This window comes from Mesocricetus auratus, unplaced genomic scaffold (genome assembly GCF_017639785.1).
Source record: "Mesocricetus auratus isolate SY011 unplaced genomic scaffold, BCM_Maur_2.0 Super-Scaffold_100006, whole genome shotgun sequence".
NCBI lineage: Eukaryota > Metazoa > Chordata > Mammalia > Rodentia > Cricetidae > Mesocricetus > Mesocricetus auratus.
Window position 1 is genome coordinate 46,808,003 of NW_024429190.1, and position 27,294 is coordinate 46,835,296.

At 38.7% G+C, this 27,294-nt stretch overlaps 1 protein-coding gene across 1 annotated transcript in view; it reads left to right on the plus strand.

The window, feature by feature from the left end:
- The window catches only part of Grxcr1 (glutaredoxin and cysteine rich domain containing 1), a 139,097-nt gene extending 112,264 nt beyond the window's left edge, over positions 1-26,833 (plus strand). The window contains exons 3-4 of the mRNA XM_005074353.3: positions 19,446-19,511; positions 26,584-26,833. Coding sequence (XP_005074410.1) covers positions 19,446-19,511; positions 26,584-26,763 — 246 coding nt within the window. The 3' untranslated portion in view covers positions 26,764-26,833. The remainder of the gene's footprint in view (positions 1-19,445; positions 19,512-26,583) is intronic.
- The last annotated feature ends 461 nt before the right edge of the window (positions 26,834-27,294 follow it).

Genomic DNA, 27,294 nt, shown 5'->3' on the forward strand with positions numbered 1-27,294 from the left:
AAATAGAGCTCTGCACTGTTTACCTTTAACCACTAGGAGGCGATAGGTTCCCATAGCTGATCGGCAAAGACTTGGCACAGGTGTAGACAGCTGTGTTGGTAACATGGAGGAAAAGCCACAGGTGGTGTGAGTTTTGTTAAACTGAGAGAACTGGAGAATTCGTATTATATGTATGCTAGTCTCCGCATTAATAAGATGAATTTTAGTAAATCAGGCAGTGATATTTCAAATATTTGATGATTTTACCCATCTAAAGAAAGGAAAGAACATGTCACATGCCTGGATAGTTTAGTCAATCAAACAGAACACTGTCTTTGAAGAATTACAATTGTTCACGAGATTGTAAGAGCAAGGATTTTACAGCCAGATCATGACAAGATTTTATTGACACCGAGGACTCCGGGGTGCTTCAAACTGAACTTGGTACTCGGTACTGACGAAGACAAAGGCTTTGATTGTGAACGCAGGCTTCTGAGGAGACACCTCAAATATAAAAAAAACGCTCAAGTCTTTAGAATTCGTTATCATGCTCCTTTATAAAAGATAATTTTCTGTTTTATATTCAGTATCATTTTTTATAAATTTATTTATTTTAGATCCCAGCTGTAGTTCTCCCCCCCTTTTCTCCTCCAGTGCCTCACCTTCTCCTCTGTTCCCAACCCTTCAATCCACTCAAAGATAATTTTTAATCAGTTAGGAGCACATACTTTTTTGTTAGCTTACTATTTGCTACATTAGAAGCATGCAGGAAAATAACACAGTTTAAATTATGTTTTTCAGGATGAAATTTAGGGGTCAAAATGACTTCCTTAGAAGAAAAATCACCAAGGAAGCAGAGTGGAAATTTAATTTGGCGAATAAATCCTGTTCTAGATGTAGCACCACAGAAATTCATCTCTAACATAAATAGAGTTATAGTCCTCTGTCCTTGTGACTTGTGGTTTGCTCTGCTGTGGCTAATCCTGTCTGATTAAAAGTATACATTATGGCAGGGTAGAAATAGCTTTGGTTACAAAATGACAGGGAACAAAGCAAAGCCATAAATTTCAACATCCAGTGTGATTTTATGACCCTAATAAGTCATCTTTAACTTTGACCTAAAGTTGCTTGGAACATAAATCATCCTATATTTTCTAACTTGTGTTTTTAATGTGTGGGAAGCAATCTTGACATTTAAATATCTTGTGCATTTTGAAGATGCATTGAGTAATTCCAGTAAGCCTATAGATTATTTGTGCTCAAATGTTATTTTTTGTATCCCAAATTGTAGTCAAGTAGTCATTTCCTTGTGAATTTATATAGCAAGCCCCGAAATACTGAACGTAAATTTATTATAGAGAGCTAGCATCCTTAATTATGATGTTATGAAGATGACTCTGTGATATATGTTCAAAATTGCAATTACAGAAGTTGCCAAAATAATATACTGCTTGTACAAAGTATAATCGTCAATAAATACCACAAATTTTAAGACAGTACATTAACGAAATGTCAGTAGATTACGATGTGGATATATAGGCTTGCGTCTCTGCTTCACCATAATATAAAAACCTTTAGTCACAATCTCTTAAAGAATAAGTGCTTTACGTCTTCCTGAATGTTGTCCACTTGTCTTTCTTTTCCTTAACTCCACCCACATTAGCCTCTTACTGTGTGTAGCTAGTAACCACTTGGACAATCTTTGGGTCAAACTTTTTGTCTGTGCTTTATATTTTAAGTAATATGCATGTAGAAACATTCTATATTAAAAAGAAATGACTACCCATCGGTGTAGTGACTTTTATATAGAAAATGTCTTGTAACAGACTTGAATTGTATTTATTTTCTGGCATCTATGAGAAACTTCAAATACTTGGTTCAGTTTATTTTATTTACAAAATAGTTTGGCAAATGGTGATTTCATTGACCTGAAATTATTTTTGTCACACAGGTTGTGTCCTGGCTAATACTCAAACACTGACTAAAATCTTTGGCAGATGAGGATAGTAGGTGCCTGGAGCTGAACATGCAGATTTTGAATTCGGTTTCATTTGATTTTGAATTTCTGCACTTTCTGACTCCCCAAGCCTTGCATAACGATGGGGCTGCCCCTCCTGGGCTGCAGTAGTTCCTAGAAGGAGCAACGTAACCATGTGGAGGCTGGAAGCACACCAGTATCATTCTCTATCATTCTTGACCTTAATTTTTTGAGGCACTGTCTTTAACTTAGCCTAGCACTTATCAATGGGCTAGATTGGTTAGCCAGTAAGTTCTGGAGATTTCCTTCACTCTGTTCTGCCAGCACTGGGGTTAAAAAATCATGTCATCATGTTTTTTAAATTTTTTAAGTGGATTGAAAATAGAATTATCAACGAGAAGTCAGGTTGGAGGGGTTCCCAGAGAGGCATACCCATGCCCACCTTCTTTATGTAGTTCTGAAGATCTGATCTCAGGTCCCCAGCAGCCTTGTGACACAAGTTCCTTACCCTTAAGCCTTCTTTCCATTGTCCCAAATTCCCATTTAGAGCAGAAGAGGTTAACAGTTAGTTTATGCCCCCATTTACTGAGTGTACGGTTAACAGGTACCCTAGTGAATATTGTTCACACAGGAGCCTACTGGGTCCCTCCACTTTTATTGAGGAGATTTATTACACCCTACTATTGCAACTGGAGAGTCACAGCATGGTTCTCTGAGTGAAACTGCCACCATCTTTATGAGATCAACTGTGTCTGCTTGCCAGAGTCCATCACCACGAACTTGACATTTGTTCACAGAAGAATGGGTTGACTGACCCTCACCTGAGTTTCTGGTCCTTTCTCCCATCTATATGCAATTATGCCCCAAGGCACATGGACCAGTCTTGGGAGATAATCGAGCATATAGTCTGAGTAAGGTCAGCAGAAGAGGGCTCCAGTGTTGTGGGTGGGGTAGCCATCACTCATGCTGGATAAAGATTTCATAGTGAAGCTGCATTGGGTCATCCACACTCTTGCCAGTAATCCTTGACCCATATTCTTTAGGTAAGTCTAATAATCTCACTAGTCCCCAGGGTAAATTTTATTTGGGTTTCTTTTGGGATCTTAGAAGGAGGGAAGACATAACATCTGTTTTGAAGGCTCAAGGGACCCACTCAGGACTCTTTGACTAGAAAGTGAGGCAACAAAATTTTGAATAAGATCTTCTTAACTAGAGCCTACAGTCCTAGCCTCAAAGCTCAACCATGCTTCTTTTCACTTGGTGTGTATTGTTTGAAAAAGTAAAAGCAAGCCGGGCGGTGGTGGCACACGCCTTTAATCCCAGCACTTGGGAGGCAGAGGCAGGCGGATCTCTGTGAGTTCGAGGCCAGGCTGGACCGACAGCCTCCAAAACAATACAGAGAAACCCTGTCTTGTAAAACCAAAAAAAAAAACAAAAAGTAAAAGCAAAAGCAAAAATAAAAATCCAATAGCAATAAGAAGCTAGCAAATGCACCCTCTTCATTTCCCCATGGCCTGTCCATCCACAGAGGGATTCTGTTCTTAATATGTAAGTAAACTTGTCCTGCAACTTTTACTCTGTCAGTCTCTGCACTTTTATTTTCATAGCAATGCACTCTGTGGACATGCAACCTGGTTGAGTGTGAAGATTACTTCAGTGTATCTGAAAAAGGCAGACACCGAATTATGATGCTTAAAGACCATATCACAAACATATTGATGAATGTCAAGTTAAAAGTATTTCAATGAGTTGATAGAAAGCCATCAAAATGGCCAAGATTTGCAAAGGAAAATGAGGGGGTTGGCAAGATTTCTCACTGTTTAGGTGCTTGATACACAAGAGTGACAATCAGAATTTGAATTTCCAGGACTCATGTTCTAGTGAGTGATTAACTGCCAACTTGATATAGCCTAGAGTCATCTGAGAGGAAAGGCTCAGTTGAAGAATTGTCTAATTTAGGTTGGTTGGTTGGCATATCTGTGGGGAATGCATTGGTTGCTAACGGATGTAGGGAGACCTAGCCTTCTGCGGGCATCACTATCCCTAGGCAGGTTGTCCTGAGTGATATAAAAAAGCTAGCTGAGTATGATCTGACGTGAGTACCAGCTAGTAAGTAGCCTCTTCCATTGGGCTGGTGTACCTCTTTTTTGTGTGTGAATTCCTTTGCCAGAGGCAATGTCATATGGAATAGCAAGCAGGCCTGCCATCAAGTTCCTCATTGTACTCTTGCCCTGAGTTCATTCAATAATGCATCTGCAAGAGCAAGTCATATTTATCATAGCAACAGGATGAAACTACAACACCACATAAATGCTAGGTGGGCATGGAAACCTGCCTACAGGTCCAGCTGGAGAAGATTGAGATGGGCTATCTCTAGAGCAAGCTGGTACCAAGATTAGCCATGCTGGTGAGCTCTGTGTTTTTAATTGAAAGACTTTGGAAGGAGGAAGAACAATTGAAGAAGATTCCTGACATCACCCGCAGGCCTCCGCGTGCATGTGCAGAGATCTGTGCCACACATATGCAAGCATACATGAGCATGCACGTACACACACACAAAAATGGAAGAAGAACAAAATGAAGAAGCAAAGGGGAAAATGAGAAAAGTGCTCATTGATCTTATTGTGAAACCTCCAGGATTTATGTCTGGGCTGGTGTGCTTAGTCTTTCACACTTGGGGCTTTTGTGAGAAAAATATCTGTGTTCCTAACATTTCCTGGCTTCTGAGTTCTCCCTAAAGCAGAAGGTCTTGCTTCAAGAAAAAAAAGCCTTTGAAATGTAAGTTTAAATAGAAGCCATGTTTTTTCAGTTCTTTGTTATTGGTTGGAATTTTGTATTTCAAAGTGAAATTTTGAGAGCGGACTTAAAAACAAATAAAGTGGTATGGAAATTAGCATATTTAGTTCCTTGCCAGGAAATATAGTTTATCCTATTGATTTGTGTATATCATACCTCTTTAATTTGTCATAAAATATTTTGCATCAACAGAACATAGAGACAAATGACTTAATGGATGACCAATTCAGAAAGCAGATGCCAAGTGGTCTTGATGAGTAGAGATGAAAGACTCCATTCTTAGCTCAAATCCCCAAGATCCTCATGGATTCTTGAGAGTGAAGGGGGCTAGGGGTAGCGATATTTGGGTTCTGATGATTGCTTGTGCCTTGGGTGTATTTCATCTTTATGTTTCTGGTCTCTGTTTATGATGCCTTTGTTGTATATATGACTGCTTAAATTTTATTCAAGATCTGGGGGTGATGAGGAGAGATAGAGGAGAGACTTGTATTCAAAGACAACTTGAGAGAACCACAGCTTCATCACTTGTCTGCAAGTGTTATTCAGATTTTTCACCCTTGCAATGACCTGTTTCTTTATTACACACTTTCACATCCCTTCACAGAGATATACAGAGACATATACACGCATACCTACATACAAGTCGCATATAGATACATAGGCATTATGCACTCATAGTGTGATTATATTAGTACCAAATCATGTAGAGAGGCAATAAGGCCTCTTCCCAATCCATAGCTTTTCGAGCCATGTACATGGACTGTGCGCACTTTTATCCTTTGATGCAACTCCTCCCTACTTCTCAGGGGCAACTGAATGCCTTTCTACCAAAGCCACATTTCCTTTCTCTGGAGACAAGTTAACTGTACCCACAGTAAAGTAGACCTACAGTAAATCTCTACTTTCTTCTTTCTTTTTAGACATAGGCATCTTAATTTTCTTCTTCTTGAAGATAATTGAGGGTAAAGCTCATCACATTTCAGTGAATAGTAACAGCATAGAGTATGATCCTATACTTTGCAAAGCTTGTAAGAGTTCCCATCTCCTTCCCTCTGACTACATTTAGGTGTGTGTGTGTGTGTGTGTGTGTGTGTGTGTGTGTGTGTGATTATTTATTTTCCTGAGACTGTCTAATGTATCCCAGACTGGACTTGAACTTGCTGTGTCATTGAGGATGATCTTCTGCCTCTATCTCTTCAGTGCTGGGACTACAGGCATGTTCCAAGTCACTCAGCAAAGCTGGGCGAGACTTTACTGTTGTAAGGGATTCAGTTTAAAATGCTGAATTTAGGCATCAATGATATTTACTCTACACAACTAGGAAAGGTACCAGAATTATGTGCTATTTTTTGTTGAAGGATAACTTTTTATCTGTGCTCTTAAAAATGCCAATCCTTACAATCATGGTGGTCCCTATCTGTAATCTCAGGTGTTCTGAAGGCTGAGAGAGCCATTTTGAATTTGAAGCCAGGTTGGGCTCCATATTAAGACCCCATCTTAAAAACAAAAGGGCTGAAGGTACATCCCAGTGGAAGTATGATTTTCTAGCCTGCTCAAATACTAAATTTGATCATCAGTATTGACAGAGAGGTATTCAGTAGGGTTAGGGAAGTCCTTGAGGATATGTTTTATTGACGGCTTTCAAATAGCTTGCTTATAATTTCCAGACACTTGTGCTATCTGCCTTGTATTTCACTTGAATATTGTGGCTGCTAAATTAGATGTTCTACTGTTATTTTTTATACTCCAAATACCTGGGATATAGGCTATAATTCCAGAAACAAAATAAAAATAATCTGAGACACTTAGAAAAAGTAGCAACAGAAAAGTGTGGTCTGCATTGAATGAGATTTTAATTTTCAGGGTCTTTCCCAGGATCTTTAATTTCCAAATTTTCCCAGAGGTTGTGTTGGTCTTGAAAGACTGGTTGGGTACATTTCAGAATTTACAGTGTATCCTTTAGTTTTAGTTCTGTGATTGCTTTCTTGTCTAATTCAGAATCTTTAAATGTTAATGGTTCCAAATTATTGGTGTTCAATCATCTTTGACAATTCCATATTGTTCAACCTTATGCTGTTGAAGTAAAGGGTTCCACTGAAGGGGGAGGAGTGTGTAACGAAATAATCAAGGTGCCAGGCTGCAGAATCCTGCCTTGCTCTGCAGGGTTACCCGAACAATAACAGGTAATATGGGCACAGTTGAAGGCAGGGAGGCCACCATTCAGGATCTGTTTCCTGGATTCATGAGAAACAGACATTTCATGCCAATCAGAAGATTTAGTAATGGGTTGACTGTGGAGTGATAAAATGACTCTGGTGTACCACTGGGGATGCTGATATGAACAAGTGTCTGATGGTCGATTTACAGTTTATACAATGTGAGTATTTACTTTTGGAGCTCAGATCACTTCCCTGTGGACAACTGTACTTTGTTTAGAGGCTCACTGATTTATATATTATCATAAAATCCTTTGGCTTTTATTCAACTGCCTCATAGAATTTTACTGGTTATTTTTATATTTTCAGGTATTTTATTCACTTTCTTTTCATTTAAAAATGTTTTTAGGGATCTCTTTATCTTAGTGTTCTTACTCTTCTATGGTTTTGGTCATAACACTTTATACCACTAATATCTTTTCTCCAGGTTTTTCTTGACTAGTTATAGTTTTCAATGTTTCAAATTCACTTTTTATTATTTGAATCTACTTTTTAATTTAATCTTTACTATTATAGATATATTTTTAGCTTCTCTAGTTTTCTTTATTGATGTGGTTTGAGAATATTGCTTTTTATTTCTAGATATGCTTTCAATTATGGAATGGGTGCTAAGGTTAATGGTAATTAGATGGGTGCCTTTTCAGTTAGCTCATCTTCTAAACAAAGATGCTTCATGTTTTCTCTCTGGATGGATCTGATACAGACAAGACTATGCTCTTTTAATAAGAAGTTTATATTCCCACTCACTACTGGTGACTTAAACAAAATACAAAAAGTCAGTGAGGCCCAAGAAATGACAGGATCTAAAGTCTGCTTTCATTTGCCAGACATCAAAATATACTTGGCAATATTTATAATATTGTACTATCTTAGTGTGTGGCAATAGGAAAAACAATAATGACAACACTAATATTGAGTAGCAATAGATCCTATTTATCAAGTACTTAATATTTTCTTTATTAAACTATGCCTTGATATGTGTTAATATAGTACTTGCATATTGTGTACTCAAAGGCAGACATTATTTTAAATACACTTGTGAACCTAAATGAATCTGGACTTGCATGCTAGGCACACTTATATTTCAATTCTGGCCTTGCTACCTAGGAGCTCTGTTATCTTGAATACATGCTTTCGTAGCTCTTGATTTTTTTCCCGGTGTCTTTATAAACCAGTTTCTATGATTTTAGTACATAAGATTTTGAAAGACCGTTGTAGGATGTAATGGAGATCAAATAAATGGTGCTTGGAGAACATCAAGGATTTCTCCTGAGGGTCTGCCAGCTTGTGCCGGTGAGCAATCTCCCTTCTGCCCCACCCTTAAGAAATCCTCCTGGTTCAAACCATCCAGACACAGGAAATCCTCAGGAGACTGTGAAGGCCAATGCAGAGAGAGAAGGCAAAGGACTGCCAGGATTTGCTATTGGGGGGCTGGGTTTATCCATCCTCTGTGCATTATAATTTCTTCATTTCCAAAAAGGATAACCATCTGTCAGGTAGAGTTCTTGGAGGGATGGACAGAAACAGAAATCTATCTGTAAAGGTTATTACTAGTATCATATTTTACTTCTTAACTCTGGAGCTAAAATAAATTGTTAAATTTTGGTGGCATCCAGGAGTTTGTGCCAGACTCTGTTCTTTATGAAACTCTCTGTGTCTTTCTTGTCTACCTCTTTATTTTCCACCTATACATAAGTATTTATCTATAAATGCACACGTCTTAGTCCAAGGGAAAGTTTAAAAATAACATAAATGTATTTCTTATAGGTCTGTAGGCTTCCAAATCAAGGCACAAATGGATATTGTGCCTGCTGAAGGACCTCCTTTTAAATCATAGACAGTCTTTTTCTTCCCCAGTTTAGCATGCTGAACAAGGTAAAGCTGCTTTTGGATTCTTTTTTTTTTTTTTTACAGGGATGCCCTTCAATAAGCCTGTGCCCTCATGCCCTGATCATCTCCCAAAGGTTCCACTACCTAATCTGAGAACACTGGGATTAGGATCCCAATGGATGATGTGTGGGGCAAGCATCCAAGATACACCTCTTCTCTTCTCTTCTCTTCTCTTCTCTTCTCTTCTCTTCTCTTCTCTTCTCTTCTCTTCTCTTCTCTTCTCTTCATATTAACGTATCTATTCACACATATGTATTTGTCTAATTATCCATTTACATTGCTACACAGCTATCATTATGAATCAGAAGCTTTGGTCCTTATGAAAGACTGATTGGTCTCTCTAATAAGCCTGCAGTGCTAGGTCGGGCTCCCGCAGATAAGGAATTCTCCACCCAGGAGTGGTTCTTTGCATGTAACTATCTTTGGAACATCCCACGTTTATAATTTATAATTAAAGATGTCTTAACTCTATCATATTAATGTACTTTTAGGATGAGAAGGTTGTTTTGAAGAGAATGGCCTAGACACTGCATGCATTTCTTCTGCTTGTATTTAAATGTCAAGGACATATCCCAGGAGGTGGGTACACTCAAACACCCTAGAGGCTGGGAAACTTAGCCCTATATTGAACATTATTTCTTTTTTTTAAGTTTCTTTCTTTTTATTTTATTTTCCAGTTTAAATTTAGATAAGAAACAAGGTTGCTTCACAAGTCAGTTCCAGGTCCCTCTCCCTTTTCCTCCCCTCCTCCTGTGCCCTCCCCCCAACCCCCTCCCCCCCCCCGTTATCCCCTCATTCCCCCAGGGAGGGTGAGGCTCTCCTTGGGGGTGTCCATAGTCTGTCATTTCATATAGGGCAGGGCCTAGACCCTTCCCCAAGAGTTCAGGGTGAGAGTGCACCTCACATTGTTCTATGGGAGTCCAAAGTCCGTGTGTATACTTGGGATGGGTACTGATCTGCTGCCCAAGGCTCAATAGATTACCTAGGCCTCCTCACTGACACCCAGATTCAGGGGGTCTTGATCAGTCCCATGCTGGATTCCCAGGCTGATGCCTGGGATTCAAGAGTTAACCTTTGTCTTGTCAGCTGTTTCTGGGGGTTAAACCAGCCCAGTCTTAATCCCTTTGATCATCAGTCCTCCCTCTCTGTTACTGGCTTTCTTGAGTTCAGCTCAGTACTTAACCGAGGGAGTCTGCCTCTTCTTTGATCAGCCACTAAATGAAGTTTCTGTTTCCCAGACTCTCTGGCCATAGGATTGTAGGCTGGCCCTCCCCAGATCTATGTCTAAAATCCATATATGAGAGAGTACATGCCATGTTTCTCTTTTTGTGACTGGGTTACCTCACTCAGGATGTGAACATTATTTCTAATGGCTTTCTGGAGATGTTCTCACCATAAGGAAGGATGGACAATGGCACTGCCATGGGGATGGAGAGAAGGTCACTACAGCTAATTTAAAAAGTAGGAATTTAACTGATCCTGGTGGTATACTCTTGTAAACACTTGGATAGGCTAAGGCAGGGGGCCTGTAGTTGTCTTAGAATTAAAAAATGAACAAAGCATGGATTGTGTATATAGTTGAGTGGTTTAGGTAGATCTTTATTATTGATAAATAAAAGCGGGTTTATGTAAAATTTCAGAAATAATTTTGGATTAGGCTTAGCAGATAGTTCACAAATGTTAGTCTTATGAAAACAACAGCAAAATATTTTTGTTACAAAGCATCTATGTGGGGCAGGCAGGATGCTAAGCACATACTAAATAATTGTCTCACTTCTTGCTCAAAACTCTATACACGGGAAATATTTTTGACTAATTGAAATTCAAGCTTTGAGGGGTTAAGTCATTTGTCCAAATTCAAAAAGCTAATTATCAGAGGAAAGCAGAATTCATTGTATGGCTGAGGCCACAATTTCATTTTCATTGCTAGAGTTTTTCCACTATGGGACTACAGGAAGGTTCTCACATCTGGATTTTCTCTGTTTTAAAATATGGAATAAATAAATCCACACAGGAATGGTGTCCAAAGAGTGAATTTACTTGATTTTTGCTACTTTTGCTTGTTATTTTGTGTTTTCCAGGGACTTTGTGCTCAGACAGAAGAGATGTCTGATGAGGCAGGGTGGGGGGTTGAGGTGTTAGTTTAGGTTACTACACTGTGATGAAACACCATGGCCAAAAACAACTTGTGAAGCAAAGGGTTTATTTCACCCACAGTCCCACATAGTAGTTCATCATCAAATGTATTGAGGGTAAGAACTCAAACAGGGCAGGATCCTGGAGGCTGGAGTTGATGCAGAGGACAGAGGGCTGCTTACTGGCTTGCTTCTCAAGGCTTTCTCAGTCTGTTTTCTTGTAGAACCCAGGACCTTCAGCCCATGACTGGCCCCACCCATTCACAATTGACTGAGTCCTTCTAGTTCAATCACTACTTATCAAAATACTGTACAGGTTTGTCTACAGCTGGATGTTATAGAGGCATTTTCTCGGTTGAGGCTCTTGCCTCTCAGATGACTATAGCTTGTGTCAAGATGACATAAAACTAGCCAGCACAATTGTGTATCAATTTGATACACAAACACATCCCTATCAACGAGAACATTTCCTTTCTCATTTATCCCCAAGATGGCATGCTGATTATTAATATCACAATATAAAACATAAATAACTTTAAGAGTCCCAAAGTCTTTACAAATTCAAACACATGAAGAGTTCAGTCTCTTTAAAAATACAAAATCTCCAGAGGGAAGAACCAGAGCACACTTACAGTAAGATTAATACCAAATTCCAACAGTGCAAACAGCTCAGTGTTCAATATCTGGGATTTTTTTAAGGACTGAGGCTTTTATTTTGTATGTAGAACTGCTGGGGTGGAGGGTCTTGCCCGTGGCCGCCCTAGAGATTACACTGGGCTCCAGATGCTAGCTCACAAGTGAAGTGACAGAAACAACAACTCAGGCAATCCGATAGTTACAAAGCTAGGGTCTCCAGCAGGGCTCCAGGTGTCTAAGGAAGCGGTGGCATGGGAGGGACAAGCACTGGGCTGGCCTTGAGCCGCCATGATGACATCAAGGACAGGGTCTAAGCAGCAGGTGTTTCCAGGGATCTCTACCCACTTTACTTGGCCAGGGGCTTCCTGAAGCATCTGCCAGTATACTTGGTCTTGCTGCCCAGCTCATCCTCGATTCTGAGGATCTGATTGTACTTGGCCAGACGCTCAGATCAGCAAGGGGCACCAGTCTTGATCTGCCCAGTGCAGAGCCCCACCACCACGTCGGTGATGAAGGTATCCTCAGTCTCCCCAGAACGATGGGACAGCATAATTTACACAGTGTAAAGGAATATTCCATAATCACCCATCAATGAAGGAAGTCAGAACAGGAAATCAGGCAGGCAGGAACCTGGAGGTAGAGGCTGGTGGAGAGGGTTGATGCACAGGTCATGGAGGGGTGCTGTTTAGTGGCTTGCTCCTCATGGCTTGCTCAGCCTGCTTTCTTTTAGAACCCAGGACCGCCAGCCCACGGATGGCACCACATCCATCATGTACATCAGTCACTAATTAGTAAAATGCCCCACAGGCTTGCCTAAAGCTAGATCATATGGAGGCATTTTCTCAGTTGAGGCTCCCTCCTCTCATATCACTCTATCTTGTGTGAAGTTAATACAAAACTAGTCAATTGAGATGTTTGAGTCAACTATTTCTTCCATGCCAAGATGCTGCTTGGACAGCTGCTGGATTGTTCTTAGCTTGTTCCTTGTGGTGCTTTCTCTCACAAGGAGGACGGTAGTGCACAGCTTCCCAGTGAAACCCCCCCCCCCAGCTTGGGACAACAGTTTCCCAGCGCTGACAGGTGTGTTGTGCATCACGAAGCCTGCTATTTCCCAAGCCTTGCCTACATTTCTGAACCATGGGCCTCCACTGAAGGTTCCTTAATATTATCTTTTGTGTATGCCATCAGTTTCCTGCTAGGATCTCAGAAGCTAGATGGTGTTTTCATCGTGAGTTTAGAGAGAACTCTCATTAGGCTATCTATGCTTCTTTACTTGCAAAACCTTTAAAATGCGATACTCTTTTATTTTTGACCATCAAATGCACCACAGAAGAGTCCTCTGAGGTGGCAGCTGGGTATGGTGTGTTTGTTGTTCAGGGCTTTGATCATTTTACTGTTAGTAACATGAATAATGCAGGAGCCTGTTGAATGTGAGCTCTGCCATGCTCTGTCTTCAGTAACCAATCTATGTTCAAATTCCCTCAGTTCTCATCTGGGAAGAGAGCCCATTCAAGTTGGAATTCCTTCCAATGAATGGAATTTTAATTAACATTTTGATCATCTAATTATATTTCTCAATTACTGTCTCAATGTGAGTCTTCCTCAAATATTTTTTCTGCTGACTGATTAAATATCCATACTGTTCCAGAGAAGCTGTCAACTCAGTTTTCAGAAACTCGTTAGCTAATTATTCTTAGGTTTTCATTTGTTTTTGACTCTTCAGGGAACCCTAACTAAATGCTAAATAAATATCCCATGATGAGCAACACTTTAGCCATCTTCCAACTTGGCTGGAAATTTTCAGGGCCTGGAAAAAAATCCTCAAAATTCATGTCACTGTTCTTATTAAAAATTTATTGATTGGTTTATTGTGTACGTGTGTGTGTGTGTGTGTGTGTGTGTGTGTGTGTGTGTGAGAGAGAGAGAGAGACAGAGAGTGAGACAGAGAGACAGAGAGACACAGAGAGAGAGACAGAGAGAGTATGTGCACCATATGCTTGCAGAAGCTTGTGGAAGCCAGAAGAAGGTGTCAGCCCCCTGAAACTGGAGTTAGAGGTGACTGTGATCTACCACATGGGTTTTGAGAGCCAAGTACTTTGCAACGGCAATAGGGATTTTTAACCATCTTCTTAGTTCCACCACTTCCATTTTGTATAAACTACAAACTTAGGTCTTTCTTTTCAATATCTATCATGAGGAATAAGCACATATTAAGCTCAACCACTGTTTTCCCTTAAAAAGATACATCACATTCTATTTCAACGTATAGTAGCATTATCTAAGTTAATAGAAAACACTTTCTGGCCTGTACAAATCTTTCATTATTTGTTTGTGGACTGATCTCCTTAAGGAATTTACTCCTCTGGGTGGCACTTGACTGAGTTTCTTTGAATTTCCAATCAAGTATGATGCTCAATTCTAGACTCTGATCTATCAACTCATGTTGTCCCTACAACTTTGTAGTCATTTTATATCAATTTTATTAATGAACACATTGAATCTTAAAGCACATCAACTAGCTATTGAAGTTGACTTGTAAATAGAGGCATTAGAATTTAAATCGGTACAGTCTTAGTGATCTTACCTACTGAATTTAAAAAATCAGTTCATGCAAAGGGAATTTGGGGAAGCAACAAGCAAAAACTTGCATCTATTATGGAGAACAATCTTCAGACTTTTGCTAACTCAGTTGTCAATATTGTCACTTAAAAAACTTACTGACTTGATAATATCAAGTTAATTTAACTTGAAGAAAGGTGGCTTTCAGTGAAGGAGGAAGTAACTACTCACATGCTCCTCTTTTTTTCTGTTGCAATTTTGTTGTGAAAGTCAAGATTGGCCTCACTGAAAAATTGCACTTTTCAAATGCACTGAAGATAGTGGTTCAACACTAATTACATTAGCTAAAGACATTGTCTTTGGCAGGCATTTCCTGACACCCAAGGGTCTGTGTTACATAATTGCTCAATAAGTCGATTATTTTAGTTAATTCCGCAGTTAACTGTTCCTGCAGGGACATAGGAAAGCCATGCTTTTTTAAAATTAAAATACCCACAGGAGTCTTTGGTGTGCTTTTGACATTATTGGGATGTTGCTACACCTGTTTTGAACAGTTTCCAGGTCTGAGCATTTGATGTAGAACTCCAGAGGTGCCATGGAGCATGCCACACATTGGAGTAGATCCAGAGCTGTGTCTTAGAGGAGACACTCACTTCATCAGCAGGGACTAGGTGGCTTCTCTCCAAACAGAGTGCATGTGAGCTCCCATTTCTGGTGGGCATGGCACTCATAGCAACAAACATTAATTGAGCACATCCTTTGGCAGGGATGGAGCTTGGTTCTAGTTGAGCTCTTTTAGTGCCAAATGTGCCATCTGCTCTCCTGATTACACAGCAGAAGGTTTACTTACCAGGCAGGATCTCCCAGTCCTAGCCTCCTGGTCCTCTCCAGAGAGTGACCTGGAGTGTATCCCCAGTGTTCCTCTGCTTGTGTTTCTGTTCATCGGACACTCTTTTGTGAGCCACATTAGCACGATTTCTTGTACCTCACAAATACACAATGTGATATTTCCCTAGTTTGCTTATCTTTGTTGAGATAGTATTGATTATAAGAAATACCTGCTGTATTTACTGCACAGTTTTGAAGGTAAATAGTACAGTAAATATTCATGAGCTTTTGATGGTACACAGATCATTGTGGACCTAAGGCTGTCAACATGGCTTGCTGTGCAGTGAGGCAATTGTGGTCTGAGGATGACCGGTTTTCCTGAGAAACTAACTCAAGGGTGCTTTATTGAGACTTGCCATTTTAATGGGGGTGTGAATAATGTATTGAAGTTTTCCTAGTGGTGAGTGAGAAGGACAGAAGAAAAGTTCAGACTGTGGATGGAGCCTCTGTGTCAAAGTCAAGGAAGGCAGGAGGGGAAATATTTGGGAACTTACAGTAGCAAGGGATAGCTCTGGGGGAACTGGTCAACCAGCAATGCTGACATTTGTGGGCCATGCTGAGAGTGTGGGTTTTATGTTAGTCATGAGAAGACCACTTAACGAGCAGTGTGGAGTATGGAACAAAATGGAAACAAATAAATGGCAGGGAGTCAATTAAGTAAGAAATAAAAGAGTCCTCTTTAAAGCTAGCAGGAGGCTAAAAGTTTTACTGGCTGATTCCAAGAGCAATTTCTCTAATAGCATTTATTGAAAGCAAAATTTTTATGGTCAGTAAAAGCATGGGTATTACTTGTTATATGAGCCGTTTCTTCTCTGGCCTGAGTTGATGTCTGGGCTCCTGTGCTAAGACAGACTTCGCTTCTTCTGAGGATCTGACAATCAAGTGTAACCCTTAACCATAGCTGCCATTTGGGGATCTCTTTTCTTTTTCTTTGCTACATTTTCTTTTTCTTGGAATCTTATTCAATATTTTTTTATTATGCTGTGGTATAGGAGTTACTTAATTTAATTTGTGTTTGTCATAAAATGAAGTGGTATAAATAAGTAAATATGAACAAAACCCAAACAATATAGACATTTATGTGTTACTATATATATATATATAATGTGTAATATATATATATATATATATATATATATTAACATTTGTGAGACAGAACCTGTCCTGGCACACACAGTACAGTCTAAATAACTGAATAAAACACAGCGCCGAAATGGATAACACTAAACTAGTTGTCTTCAATTTTCTCTGGCATGCTCATTGTGGTTGTGGGGCCCTTGCCATGCAAAGTGCCACTCACTCATTTGAATGTCTTGGGAATTTAATGAACAGCAGGTCCTACCCTGGTCCCCCCATAGTTCTCAGACTCAGGTTTGAATACTGTTTTCCCAGTGATCAGCAAGCCTTCTCTCTCTCTCTCTCTCTCTCTCTCTCTCTCTCTCTCTCTCTCTCTCTCTCTCTCTCTCTCCACTCTGTGCATACTCTTGCTTCTTTTCAAACTTTAGTTCCTTTTCTTTTAAAAATTGGGACAATTATGATTACTTTGTAGCAATGACTAAGTGCCTGTAATCTACCTTATGTATTAGTACTATCCTATTATCATTCTTTTCAGGATTAAATTTATCTTAAGGAAGGATGACTCCTAATAAATGAAAAACACAGGGAAATACTGATAAAGATTATCCTGGAGGTTTTGGTAAACTGGATCACATAACTGTATGGTTTATTTTTGGTAGCTTATGATTAAATGGCAGAGTTGTAGATGAAAAGTTTCAAAATCTGATATTCTTAGCCAAATACTAACCAGAAAAAAACGTTGTCAATGTTTGAGATGATACATTCTCTGTTGTGGACACTTACAATTTGGTAAGCCAATTAATAACTTGGATTCATTTAATTGAAAATAAAGGAGTGTATGCGACTTTTGGAATACTCAAATGCAGTGAAGAGTGGAACAATGGCACCCTCTGTGATAAGTGCTCTGAACCTCAGCATGGAAGGAAATCTTCATTCTGGCTTCTGCTCTTTGGATCATACAGAGGGATCCTAGAATGCTGTTGTCCATCTCACTCCAAGATCTTGCACTTTCAAAGAGTCGAAGACAGGGATGCTGGGCCCAGTAGGGAGCTGGAAATTTTGGTTAACATTGAGTCTTAGCCCATGGTACAGACACTAGAAACTGGCTTCTAGGCACAGCTCGAGCACTGGTTGAGGAGGAATGATGGAGTCTCTTGGGCTGCAGCAGGTGATGGAGGGCAGCAGGTATTCAGCTGTCTGCTCCCTGTAACTGGGAAACCTATTCTAAATCTTGTGCACTTGGTACACCACTTGTCCACTAGATATCCAATTATCTTGCCAGTTGGGATTATTATTTTTTTTTACATAGACCTTAATAGGAGCAAAGCTTAGCCATCTTCTGTGAGATAGAATCTATACCCCGGAAATTATTTGGTCGATGAAAAGAAAATTCCATGCATTTAAGGGCAATGAACTAGATCCTTTCTCAGCTGTTATTGTATTCTATACAACTGATGGAGGCAAAATGCATTGCTTAGAGAAGACCTGGGAAGCTGTGTGGCCATAGCTTCTATGGGGCATTCACTTGGTTTGTTGTCATTGCTGTGCATTTGCTTTCATTTGAGAAAAATGAGGTGTGTATTCTCTTTGCTGCCTTAGTTCTTGTGCCAAATTCCCCAGAGCATTTTCCCATTTTAGCCCGGTTAGCTCAGGAAAAGAAATGGGAAGCCGAAAAACTAAAACATTACCGGTTCTTTCTAAGTTTCTACCTTTAATGCTTTGGCAATGGGCTTCCGTCACCTGTGTTATGTCAACTGTCACATCTGCCTGTGTGCCTGGTGAAACTATCAACAAATAAATGAATATAATCTGCCTTTTAGGCTCTGTGCATTTTCTGTCTCCCTGTGCGTTTGTCTGCAGTGGGTTTTAATATACTGACTTGACATTTCTGATGTTGCTGTGTGTTAGAAGGTAGACTAAACTAAAATGAAACAAGAGCTAGAGGTTCCTAGGCAACATGGGGAAATAGCCTACACTTCCATAAAAAAGCCACACACTCTTCATCATCCGAACAAGTGATCAAGTGACCAAAAGCTACTAACCCCAGAAGGCATTCTGCAGCCTTAGCAAGAAGATCTTTAGCCCATGTTGGGATTTCCCACACATTATTCTTTTAGCATTAGTATCTCATTGTGAAGTGGATAGTTCTTTTACATGTATTCACAGAAAATATACTTTGAGTCCCATGGGAACTAAGATCTTATTATTTCTTAAATGAGTATTTGCTGTACTTACCACAAATAGGGATATAAAAATGTGGTTTAATCTTCTTCCCTGGCTTGCTCATTAAGAAAAAGTGGGTTACACTCATACTCTAAGCAGTGCAGGGTCAGTGTGATTGAGGTAGATGTGGACTTAGCTGTTGATTAGTAATAATTACCCAAACTGTCCCCCTCCCATCCCTGTCCTCTGAGAAACCGAATGGAGGAGTGCTAAGAAGAAGTATAGACAGGATGGACAACTGGATTAGTTCAAAGAACCATGTTTAATGTGTAGGAAAGTGTCTAGATGACTCCTATTCTCACAGTAACATCAATTCTTGGGAGCAGTTCTCCTGCCTGTGTTCCAACTGCTTTTCTGCTTTCTTTCCAGTAGACCTTGGGATTGTTTTCTAATGTTACTAAGAGTCAATTTGTGAGCCGGGGTTTGGTGGCACATGCCTTTAATCCTAGTACTCGGGAGGCAGAGGCAGGAGGATCTCTGTGAGTTCGTGGCCAGCCTGGTCTACAGAGTGAGTTCCGGGACAACCTCCAAAACAATACAGAGAAACCCTGTCTCAAAAAAAGAGCCAATTTGTGCTAATAGCAGAGTTTACTATATCAAAGGAGATGATATTTGCTGTCTGACAATAGTGCTGGGTTAATGATGATGATTTTCTTAGCTGTTATTGGTAAATGCACGGCTGTAAGGAGGGCCCTGTGCAGGATGAGTAGAAAAAGACTAGAAGAAGATTAGTCAGGCTGTGGATTTGCTTAAAGCTGCCTTTGCCAGATAGAAGAGCTGGCACTAGGCTCCATGGGTGTGCTGTATGCATCCTCGTCTGAGCCTGATGTGACAGCTAGTACTTCCCAGAACTTGCCCCTTTTGGCAGCCTTCTCAGTGCCCACGTTGACCCTTACCCAGGAATGGGTATGTGACAGTAGAACCTGTTGGCCTTTGGCTCTGTTTACTCAGAGCTGAGGGTGAAGGTTATGTTCATTATCTTGTGAGTTACATTTCCTGGCTATGACTTTGGCTTTTCAAATACTAACACAATGGATTTTCTTCTCTTCCTACCCCTCTTCTTAATAGGGTGCTGAGAAAATTTTGTCAATGAACGAGTCAGGAGAACTGCAAGACCTCTTAACCAAAATCGAGGTAATTGTGCTTTTAACAACTTATTTTTAGAAATGAAAATATTAAGCACATGCTGATTCTAATTGGTTTCCTAGTTGAATTTTTATTCCATGTTCAAACAAACATGTAATGGTATATGTGTGACAGTTTTAATTGGGTGCCACCTGCCATCACATTTGCTCCAACTAGGGTGATTTGAATATCTGCTTCTAACAACCTCATCCTATTAACTGAACTTTTTCGTTGGCTTTATCTGAGACTAATTCTCTATAATAGCAGTGTTGAAGAAGTATTAAACTAGACAATTGTCTTAAAGCCCACTTATTCCCATGGATTTCTTCATCGTTTATGAAGGTAAAGGGAAAGCTATTTCTATGAGACACATGTTTTAATTTTTGTTCCTACCCTTTACAATTATAGCACGAGAGACAAAATTATTTGAATATATAGTGCACTAAATTAATATGTAACCAGAAAACCCTTAGCATTTCTCTGTTAAATGATTGTGCCAGCCTGTTTCTTCCTGCACATAGGGAGATCATATGCTTTATCATCCAGATGGAAATGCTTTTAAGAGTGAAAATTATACATTCATAATTATCCAGAGTTTTCCCAGGTGAAGAAGGCAGGCCAGCATCCACATGCTTTTACTGACCCTTCTTGTTCTAACCTTATTTTTGATTCTCTGCCATACTTTATACATCAGTCAAAGCTTGAGTGGCCTCTTTGTTCTCTTAGAACCATTTACTTATGCAAGTTCTGTCTGCCTAGAGTGTTACTGCTCCAATTCCTCATTTCATTTTACTTCCTGGGAAGTCCATAGTTATTATCTGTAGAACTAGTTCTAAAACTACTCTCTAGTCTTTTCTACCTTCTAATCTCCATGACTTTTCATATTGTATGGTTGCCAAAGGATTCCTTTATCACTTTCTTTTGGTTATTTGATTTACACCCCAAATTTAGCTCCACAGTCCTTAATTTTATTGATATTTAGTCTTTATCAGAAGAAAAACAAATTGTGCTAACTCATTTGACAAATATTTTAAATAGCTATGATTTCCAAGAACTTTCCTTTGGGAGACAGCAGTGTCTGCTTGAAGATTTGCTTGCACACAGCAGTAACTCAGAAAAGTTCGGAGCTATTTTCTGCCATAATATTAACAGTTGAATTACATTTAGACACAGTGGTCCAATAAAGTGCTTCTGAACATGGAGTGTCCTGGGGATGTAGAAAGAAAATATGCCATGATCTAATTTCCTACATTTCCTTAACATACATAATTTGTAATTTATGAAGTGTTATGGCATTAAAATTTGAGAGTTTTACTGGCAGTTCAGCTCTACTGATAGCCATGTGACTTTGGACATGTACCTTCCTTCTTTAGAAGGCATCGAATGAGAGCGTGCACTTGCCTAAAACTCCATAAAGATAGAGATAATTGCATGGGTATATTTTTTTTCATTTTTGTTCCTAGAGATCACTTCAATTAAATAAAACCATTAATGTAGGTTAATATGTATCTTTTATTTAACATATAAAACTTGCATAGTGTATATTATTTATTTGTTGTATAATTTTCTGAGCAAGTTTTAATGTTATGTAAATGGTATTACAGAATACACCTGATGATTTTATACTGCTATTTGAATATTGAAGGCATTTAGTTTAACAGCTGCATTCCTTTCCAAGATAGCCCTTTCTAGTATCTCTTGCTTCCATGATGGAAATACTTTGTGTCTGAACTGTCCAAGATAGTAGCCACTGGTTGCTGGTGGCTATTGAATGTGGAACATGAGGCTGTTTTGTTTTGTTTTTGAGATGTGGGTCTCAGTTAGTTCAGGCTGGCCTCCAATGTACTACATAGCTGAAGATGACCTTGAACTCCTGATTCTCTCGCTTGCATCTCCAAAGGAAATGGATTTTTAAATTTTACTTAATTTTTAAATTTAAATTTAAATATAAATAGTCTTATGTAGATAGAATTATATTGACTGGTTTTATGTCGACTTGACTCAAGCTAGAGTCACTGGAGAGGAAGGAGCCTCAGTTGAGCAAATGCCTGCATAAGATTTAGCTGTAGCAGGGCATTGGTGCTGCATGCCTTTAATCCCAGAACTCAGGAGGCAGAGACAGGCAGATCTCTATGAGTTCGAGATCAGCCTGGTCTACAAGAGCTAGTTCCAGGACAGCCTCCAAAGCTACAGAGAAATCCTGACTCAAAAACAAACAAACAAACAAAAAATCCAGCTATAAGGTGTTTTCTTAATTAGTGATCAATGGGGGAGGGCCCAAGCTACTGTGAGCAGTGCCTTCCCTGGGTTGGTGGTCTTGTGTTCTATAAAAGAGCAGACTGAGCAAAGCATGTGAAGCAAGCCAGTAAGCACCACCCCTCCATAGCTTCTGCATCAGATCTTGTCTTCAAGTTCCTGCCTTGCTTAAGTTCCTATCCTAACTTCCTTTGATGATAAACAGAGGCCTGGAAATACAAACGGAATAAACCACCTCCTCCCCAACTTGCTCTTTGGTTGTGATGTCTGTTCACTGTAATAGAAACTCTAAGATAATCATTTTAATTCTCCACTTGAGTCTCCATATATTTCTTTGTGCAGACGTATAACTACTCTGAACATTTACCCCTTTGTATCCATGATTCTTTTAGTCTGCCACTTGAAGTCTACATGCTAGATTAATGTAAATGCTCTTTCTCTTTCAGTTTACAGGGCTTTGGAAAATCGTTTTACTCTTTTTAATGCTTATCTCAATTTTACAATTAATACAATTAAGGTGCAAATATTATTCCTAATTTTGATAGGGATGCTGTGCTATAGCTTCTACTGTTACAACAATTGCAAGGTGCTACAATTCAGTTGGACCTCTTGTCCAAAGAGTAAAACTGGTAGAGAATTGTGTCATCCAGGAAATCCTACCCATGAGGGAACTAGAGTTTAATAAAAGTCAACCCAGATAAAGAGGCAGACCCTAGAGAAGCATTAGATGATCATTCAAAGTGGATGAGAATGCAATATTTAAATATGAACATCCAATACTCTGGCTAGTTTTGGCAGGAGTTAAATATTCACAGGGTAGAAACATTTAAATCTTGATTATGTAGCAAGTGTTGGTGTTTTATATATACTGAGTGATTGAAATAGGTTATATTATTATTCCCATGCTACCATTAAGGTAGTAGGCACAGAAAGAGACTAAATCATTTGCTCAAGATGTTATAGAAAATGTTTAATTTCTGAATCTGGTCAGCCTGACTCTAAAGTCCATGATAATAGTCACAAAGCTATGTTCCTGTGACTCTCAATTCAAATGATATACAGGTAAGTGGGACATATTATGTTATCATGACAAGACATAGGACTGGTTGATAAATTTATCTAGTGTATCAGGTTCAGGGAGTGAGCTGTTATAACACCATGGTCTGTTTTTCATGTCCTAGAAGATGGACAACTGTGTATTCTATAGTAAGACATTAGGCAGGTTATGCAGTTCTGATTTGTATTATTGGATACCACATATCAGTCATACATAGTCCAAGTCCAATGCTTAGTGTTTATCCCAAATGAAGGTGAGGAATAAGGCTTAGCAGTTGTATGGGGTCAAGAGAAGGAAATCAGAAAATAATTTTATATTTTCTGGTTTAAGAATGCTTCCATGTATACTGATCAAGTGAATAATTTTCTGGCAAGCTGAGTGACTGGTACTTATTAGTGGAGATAGCCTACATCTCTACCCATGTGCAATTGACCAAGTGGACCACTTACATGACGCTAAAGCCATGTCTTGCCTCACGTTAATCGTTAAAATAGCTATTTTAAAAAATGAGAATAGAAGTGGTCTCATAGCTTCACAACTGTGGCATAAGCATAAAAATGAACAAATGAATTAAAAACATATTTACTTTCCCTTTCTAGGGACAAGCTCTTAGACTAGAAGGCTAATATTGATGCATTTAATCAAATAACCCAGCATAATAGAATGTGGTTGAGTCATGTGACTGTGAACTATTTATCTGAAGACAACAGCTGGTGCCTATTAAGGTAGTGATATATTAATAGAACAATGGCTTAAGATGTCTAACCTCACTGTGTGCCAGCCAGCCTTCTATTTGCCCAGTGTGGATTAGTTCATTGAATCCTGTCAATAACCAAGTAATCAAAGCAAGATCTCATTTCACAATTCAAGGACTCCCAAGAGAGGATTTTAGGGTGGCCTTGTTATACCAGTGGCTCTGTCAATACAAGAATGTGGGTTTCAGCACTGATATGCTAATTTTCTCTTAGAAAATTTATTGGTTGTGACTTTCAGCTAAATTATGAAGTCAGAGAAGACTCTTGGTTCTAGTGGATTTAATATTTGATGTTTTTATTCATCAAAAGTAATTTTGTAGGCTTTATTTCAGATCTATGATGTAAAATAAATTCTAATTCTGTTGCATTCCAATTTTGAGTTCTGTGTACTGACAACCCGATGTTCAGGGTGAGCGAGTGACAGGAGGAGAAAATGAGACTAGGTGGTTGACTGGAGCTCACAGTTTATTTCAGATTTGCTGTTCTTTGTCATCATAAATACGTTCTTTGGGAAAACCATATGCTATTTTAAAATTTCATCATTCACAAGCGCCCCAGAACACAGTGGGAGGTGGTTTCAGATAAAATTCACCTGGTGTTCTTTTATATTTGTTATTGAAATGCTGAGGCCCATTTTTTTAAACTACCAAATAATTTACATCGGTTGATAAACAGCTGTTTTCCAAACATCCCTCCTGTTGCCTGACAGCACCTGCCCTGTTAGTCTGCCAAAGAAGCTTGATTCCCACTTATATTTTAATCTCATGTAAACACTGAATGGTTTGTAGTTTATTTCCAAGGAAATCTGTGTGTTTATATAAAAATCATTTGTGATATATCTGAAATTTAAATTTAACTGAATATTCTTTATTTTTTATTTTCAATACGTGGCAATCATGTTCTACTTGGAAGCCAAACTATCTACCATCTTACAGAAATGGATGGAATCTTAGACTCCTGACCCTGTTGCTCTCTATTTCTAAGCTGTAGGCTGGCTTAACATCTGTTTTGCTAGGTGATGCAATTACTATGGAAATGATGCTATCTCCTATCTATCTATCTATCTATCTATCTATCTATCTATCTATCTATCTATCTATCTATCTATCTATCTACCTACCTATCTATCATCTCCCAAGCTTGCCTCAAACTCTATGCAGCCAATGATAACCGTAAACTCTTCATCTTCCTCGCTATACTTCTGAAGTTCTGAGTTTACAAGTGTTTACTAACAAGACCAGCTTGATATTTTTGAATGTATCCTTCTTTCACAAGTAAAGTGATGTCAAGCATATATTGACATGATCATTTTTTTCTGAAATTCGATGATGTTATTACTTGCCAAATTCCCTTATATTTAGCTTTTAAAGTATATTATTTATTTCCCTCCAAATACTTTTAAAGCATTTTAACATTACAAAAATTTTAAGTTCAACTTACCTTTCTTTATAGGGATCAGTTCTTGCACAGAACGATGACAAAATCATCAAATTACCACTTGCATTCAATCTATCTGTTTTGGAGATCTTTGAATCTCAATCTTTGTAGCATTTTCAGTTTCAAATTTGTTTCCTTGAGATTGGCAACACCTCTTTTCCATCAAAGTAATTCTGTGCTGTTAAAAATGAGACATTACATTAGTTTTGTGTCTTACTGTAACAGGTAAACAAAAGGGTAATAGTAAGTGAGTTTTCAGGAAAATGTATACAAGAAAAGAGTTCCAAGGATGTATGCATGAAATCAGTTGTATTCTAATGTTTACTTTCTAAATTCTGAAATTACTTATGAGAATACATTTACATTTACTTATTAGTTTTCTGGATTCTGTTAGTTGTATGTAGTAGGAAATAGGAGAGTAAATCCAGTTAGTTCAGGTTCCTCTTTAATTTTTTAGAGATTTTTATGAGCAACTTTGACTCTCCATTGCAAAACTGTATGTATCTGTGTGGCTCAAATACGTTTTTCTGAGTTTGTCATGTTTGCAGGTGTGTGTGTGTGTGTGTGTGTGTGTGTGTGTGTGTGTGTGTATGTGTATCCTACATTTTCTAACCTTGCACAAAGCCAGACTTTCAAACATTGCTGCCAATTCTTGCATTTTAAGTCAGAAACTTAGCATCAGTTTTCTTTTTGCGTTCCTTCTGCTATGACTTCTAATCACCCCTGGTATGATGAGTTCCAACAGTGGATTCTGAGAAAGCTAACATGTACAAGTAAGCAAACTGAAATAAATGTGAATGTTTTATGAAATACTGTCTTCCATACAGAGCTTAGTTGTATTTTTTCTATATTTTAGATCCTTTGTCATTGCTTGAGGTGGAGTGATAACTATTAAGAAAGGTTTGTGATGTGCATAAATGTCTCAAGATATTGTGTCTGTTTTCTTCACTATCAAATGAGGGCAATGATGCTTGAGTGTCTCTCTTGAAGATGATGTTTATATGTGGAGGGGGAAGGTAAAGGGGGGAGATATCGTATAATGAAACACTTGAAACTGCTTTGCAAAGATTAAAGAATTATTCAAATTGGCAATGAAATGATGCATCTTTGGTTGTTAGTTTCTCCTTCAAACTTTAGCTCATAGTTTTCCGATTTTTTTGAATTCTTTATTGGATGTATTATTCTAGAAGTCAGAAATTTGTTAAGAGATTCAAAAGGGAAAGCTAAAAGTATTCTCTTCTCATAAAAATAATTATCTCTTGTTATTATATTTGGTTGGCAAAAAATGTTTTCCTGTGGTGATATCTTGAAAGTATGTGCTACCTTCCATATTTCGCCTAAAATTTGCTAGAGTTTATAAACCAAGCCTGTGCTGTAGATGACCATCAAGGAAGGAAGTGAAAGAATCTGCAGTTGTCCTTCCCTTAGGTCTCCTGGACATTAATGACAGTTGCTGTTAAGTGCATAGCCACAATTATCTCATACCAATGTTGTTTTACAACATCTCACAATACTGATTGAACTGTTTTCATTAACACATTTTCTGTTCTCTCCTGTTTCTTGCCTCCCCATGCAGAGAGTACAGCATCCACACGAGTGTCCTTCCTGTGGAGGCTTTGGCTTCCTTCCATGCTCCGTGTGCCATGGAAGCAAGATGTCAGTGTTTCGAAATTGCTTTACGGATGCTTTCAAAGCCCTGAAGTGTACAGCTTGCAACGAGAATGGTCTTCAGCGCTGTAAGAGCTGTGCTGGCTAACGGGAGCTTCTGCCAGGAAAAGGCTCATTTTATTAAACAAAGGCTAAAATTTGGTTTCTAAGCTTTTTTAAAAAAGAAAGTCATGTTTTTGAATTAAAAATAAAGTTTGTATATTATAATTACCTTTTTTTGGTTATGATTATTTTGTTGTTGTTGTTTAAATAAACATTTACTTCAACAACTTCCATGGACCAAAGTCTGGTTCCCCAAATGTTTCTGAATTTTAAAGTAAACAAAATGCATCTCAGTACCTATTTCAGCGCCACTATCTTGTTTAGGATGGTTTATTAGAACTCTCTAGATGTGTAAGGCATTTGCATGCATTCTTCAACTTCAGGGAAGCATACAGCTTTGAACAGTGGGAAATAATATATTTTTAGGTCATAATTTCTTTTAAGTTATGTAATAGTGCCAAAGCAGATGAATTTAATTACACATATTTTTGGAGCATGGTATACATTCTGGCAGAACTGTTGGGGAAATGGTCCTGTGTGTGAGTGTGTGTGTGTGTGTGTGTGTGTGTGTGTGTGT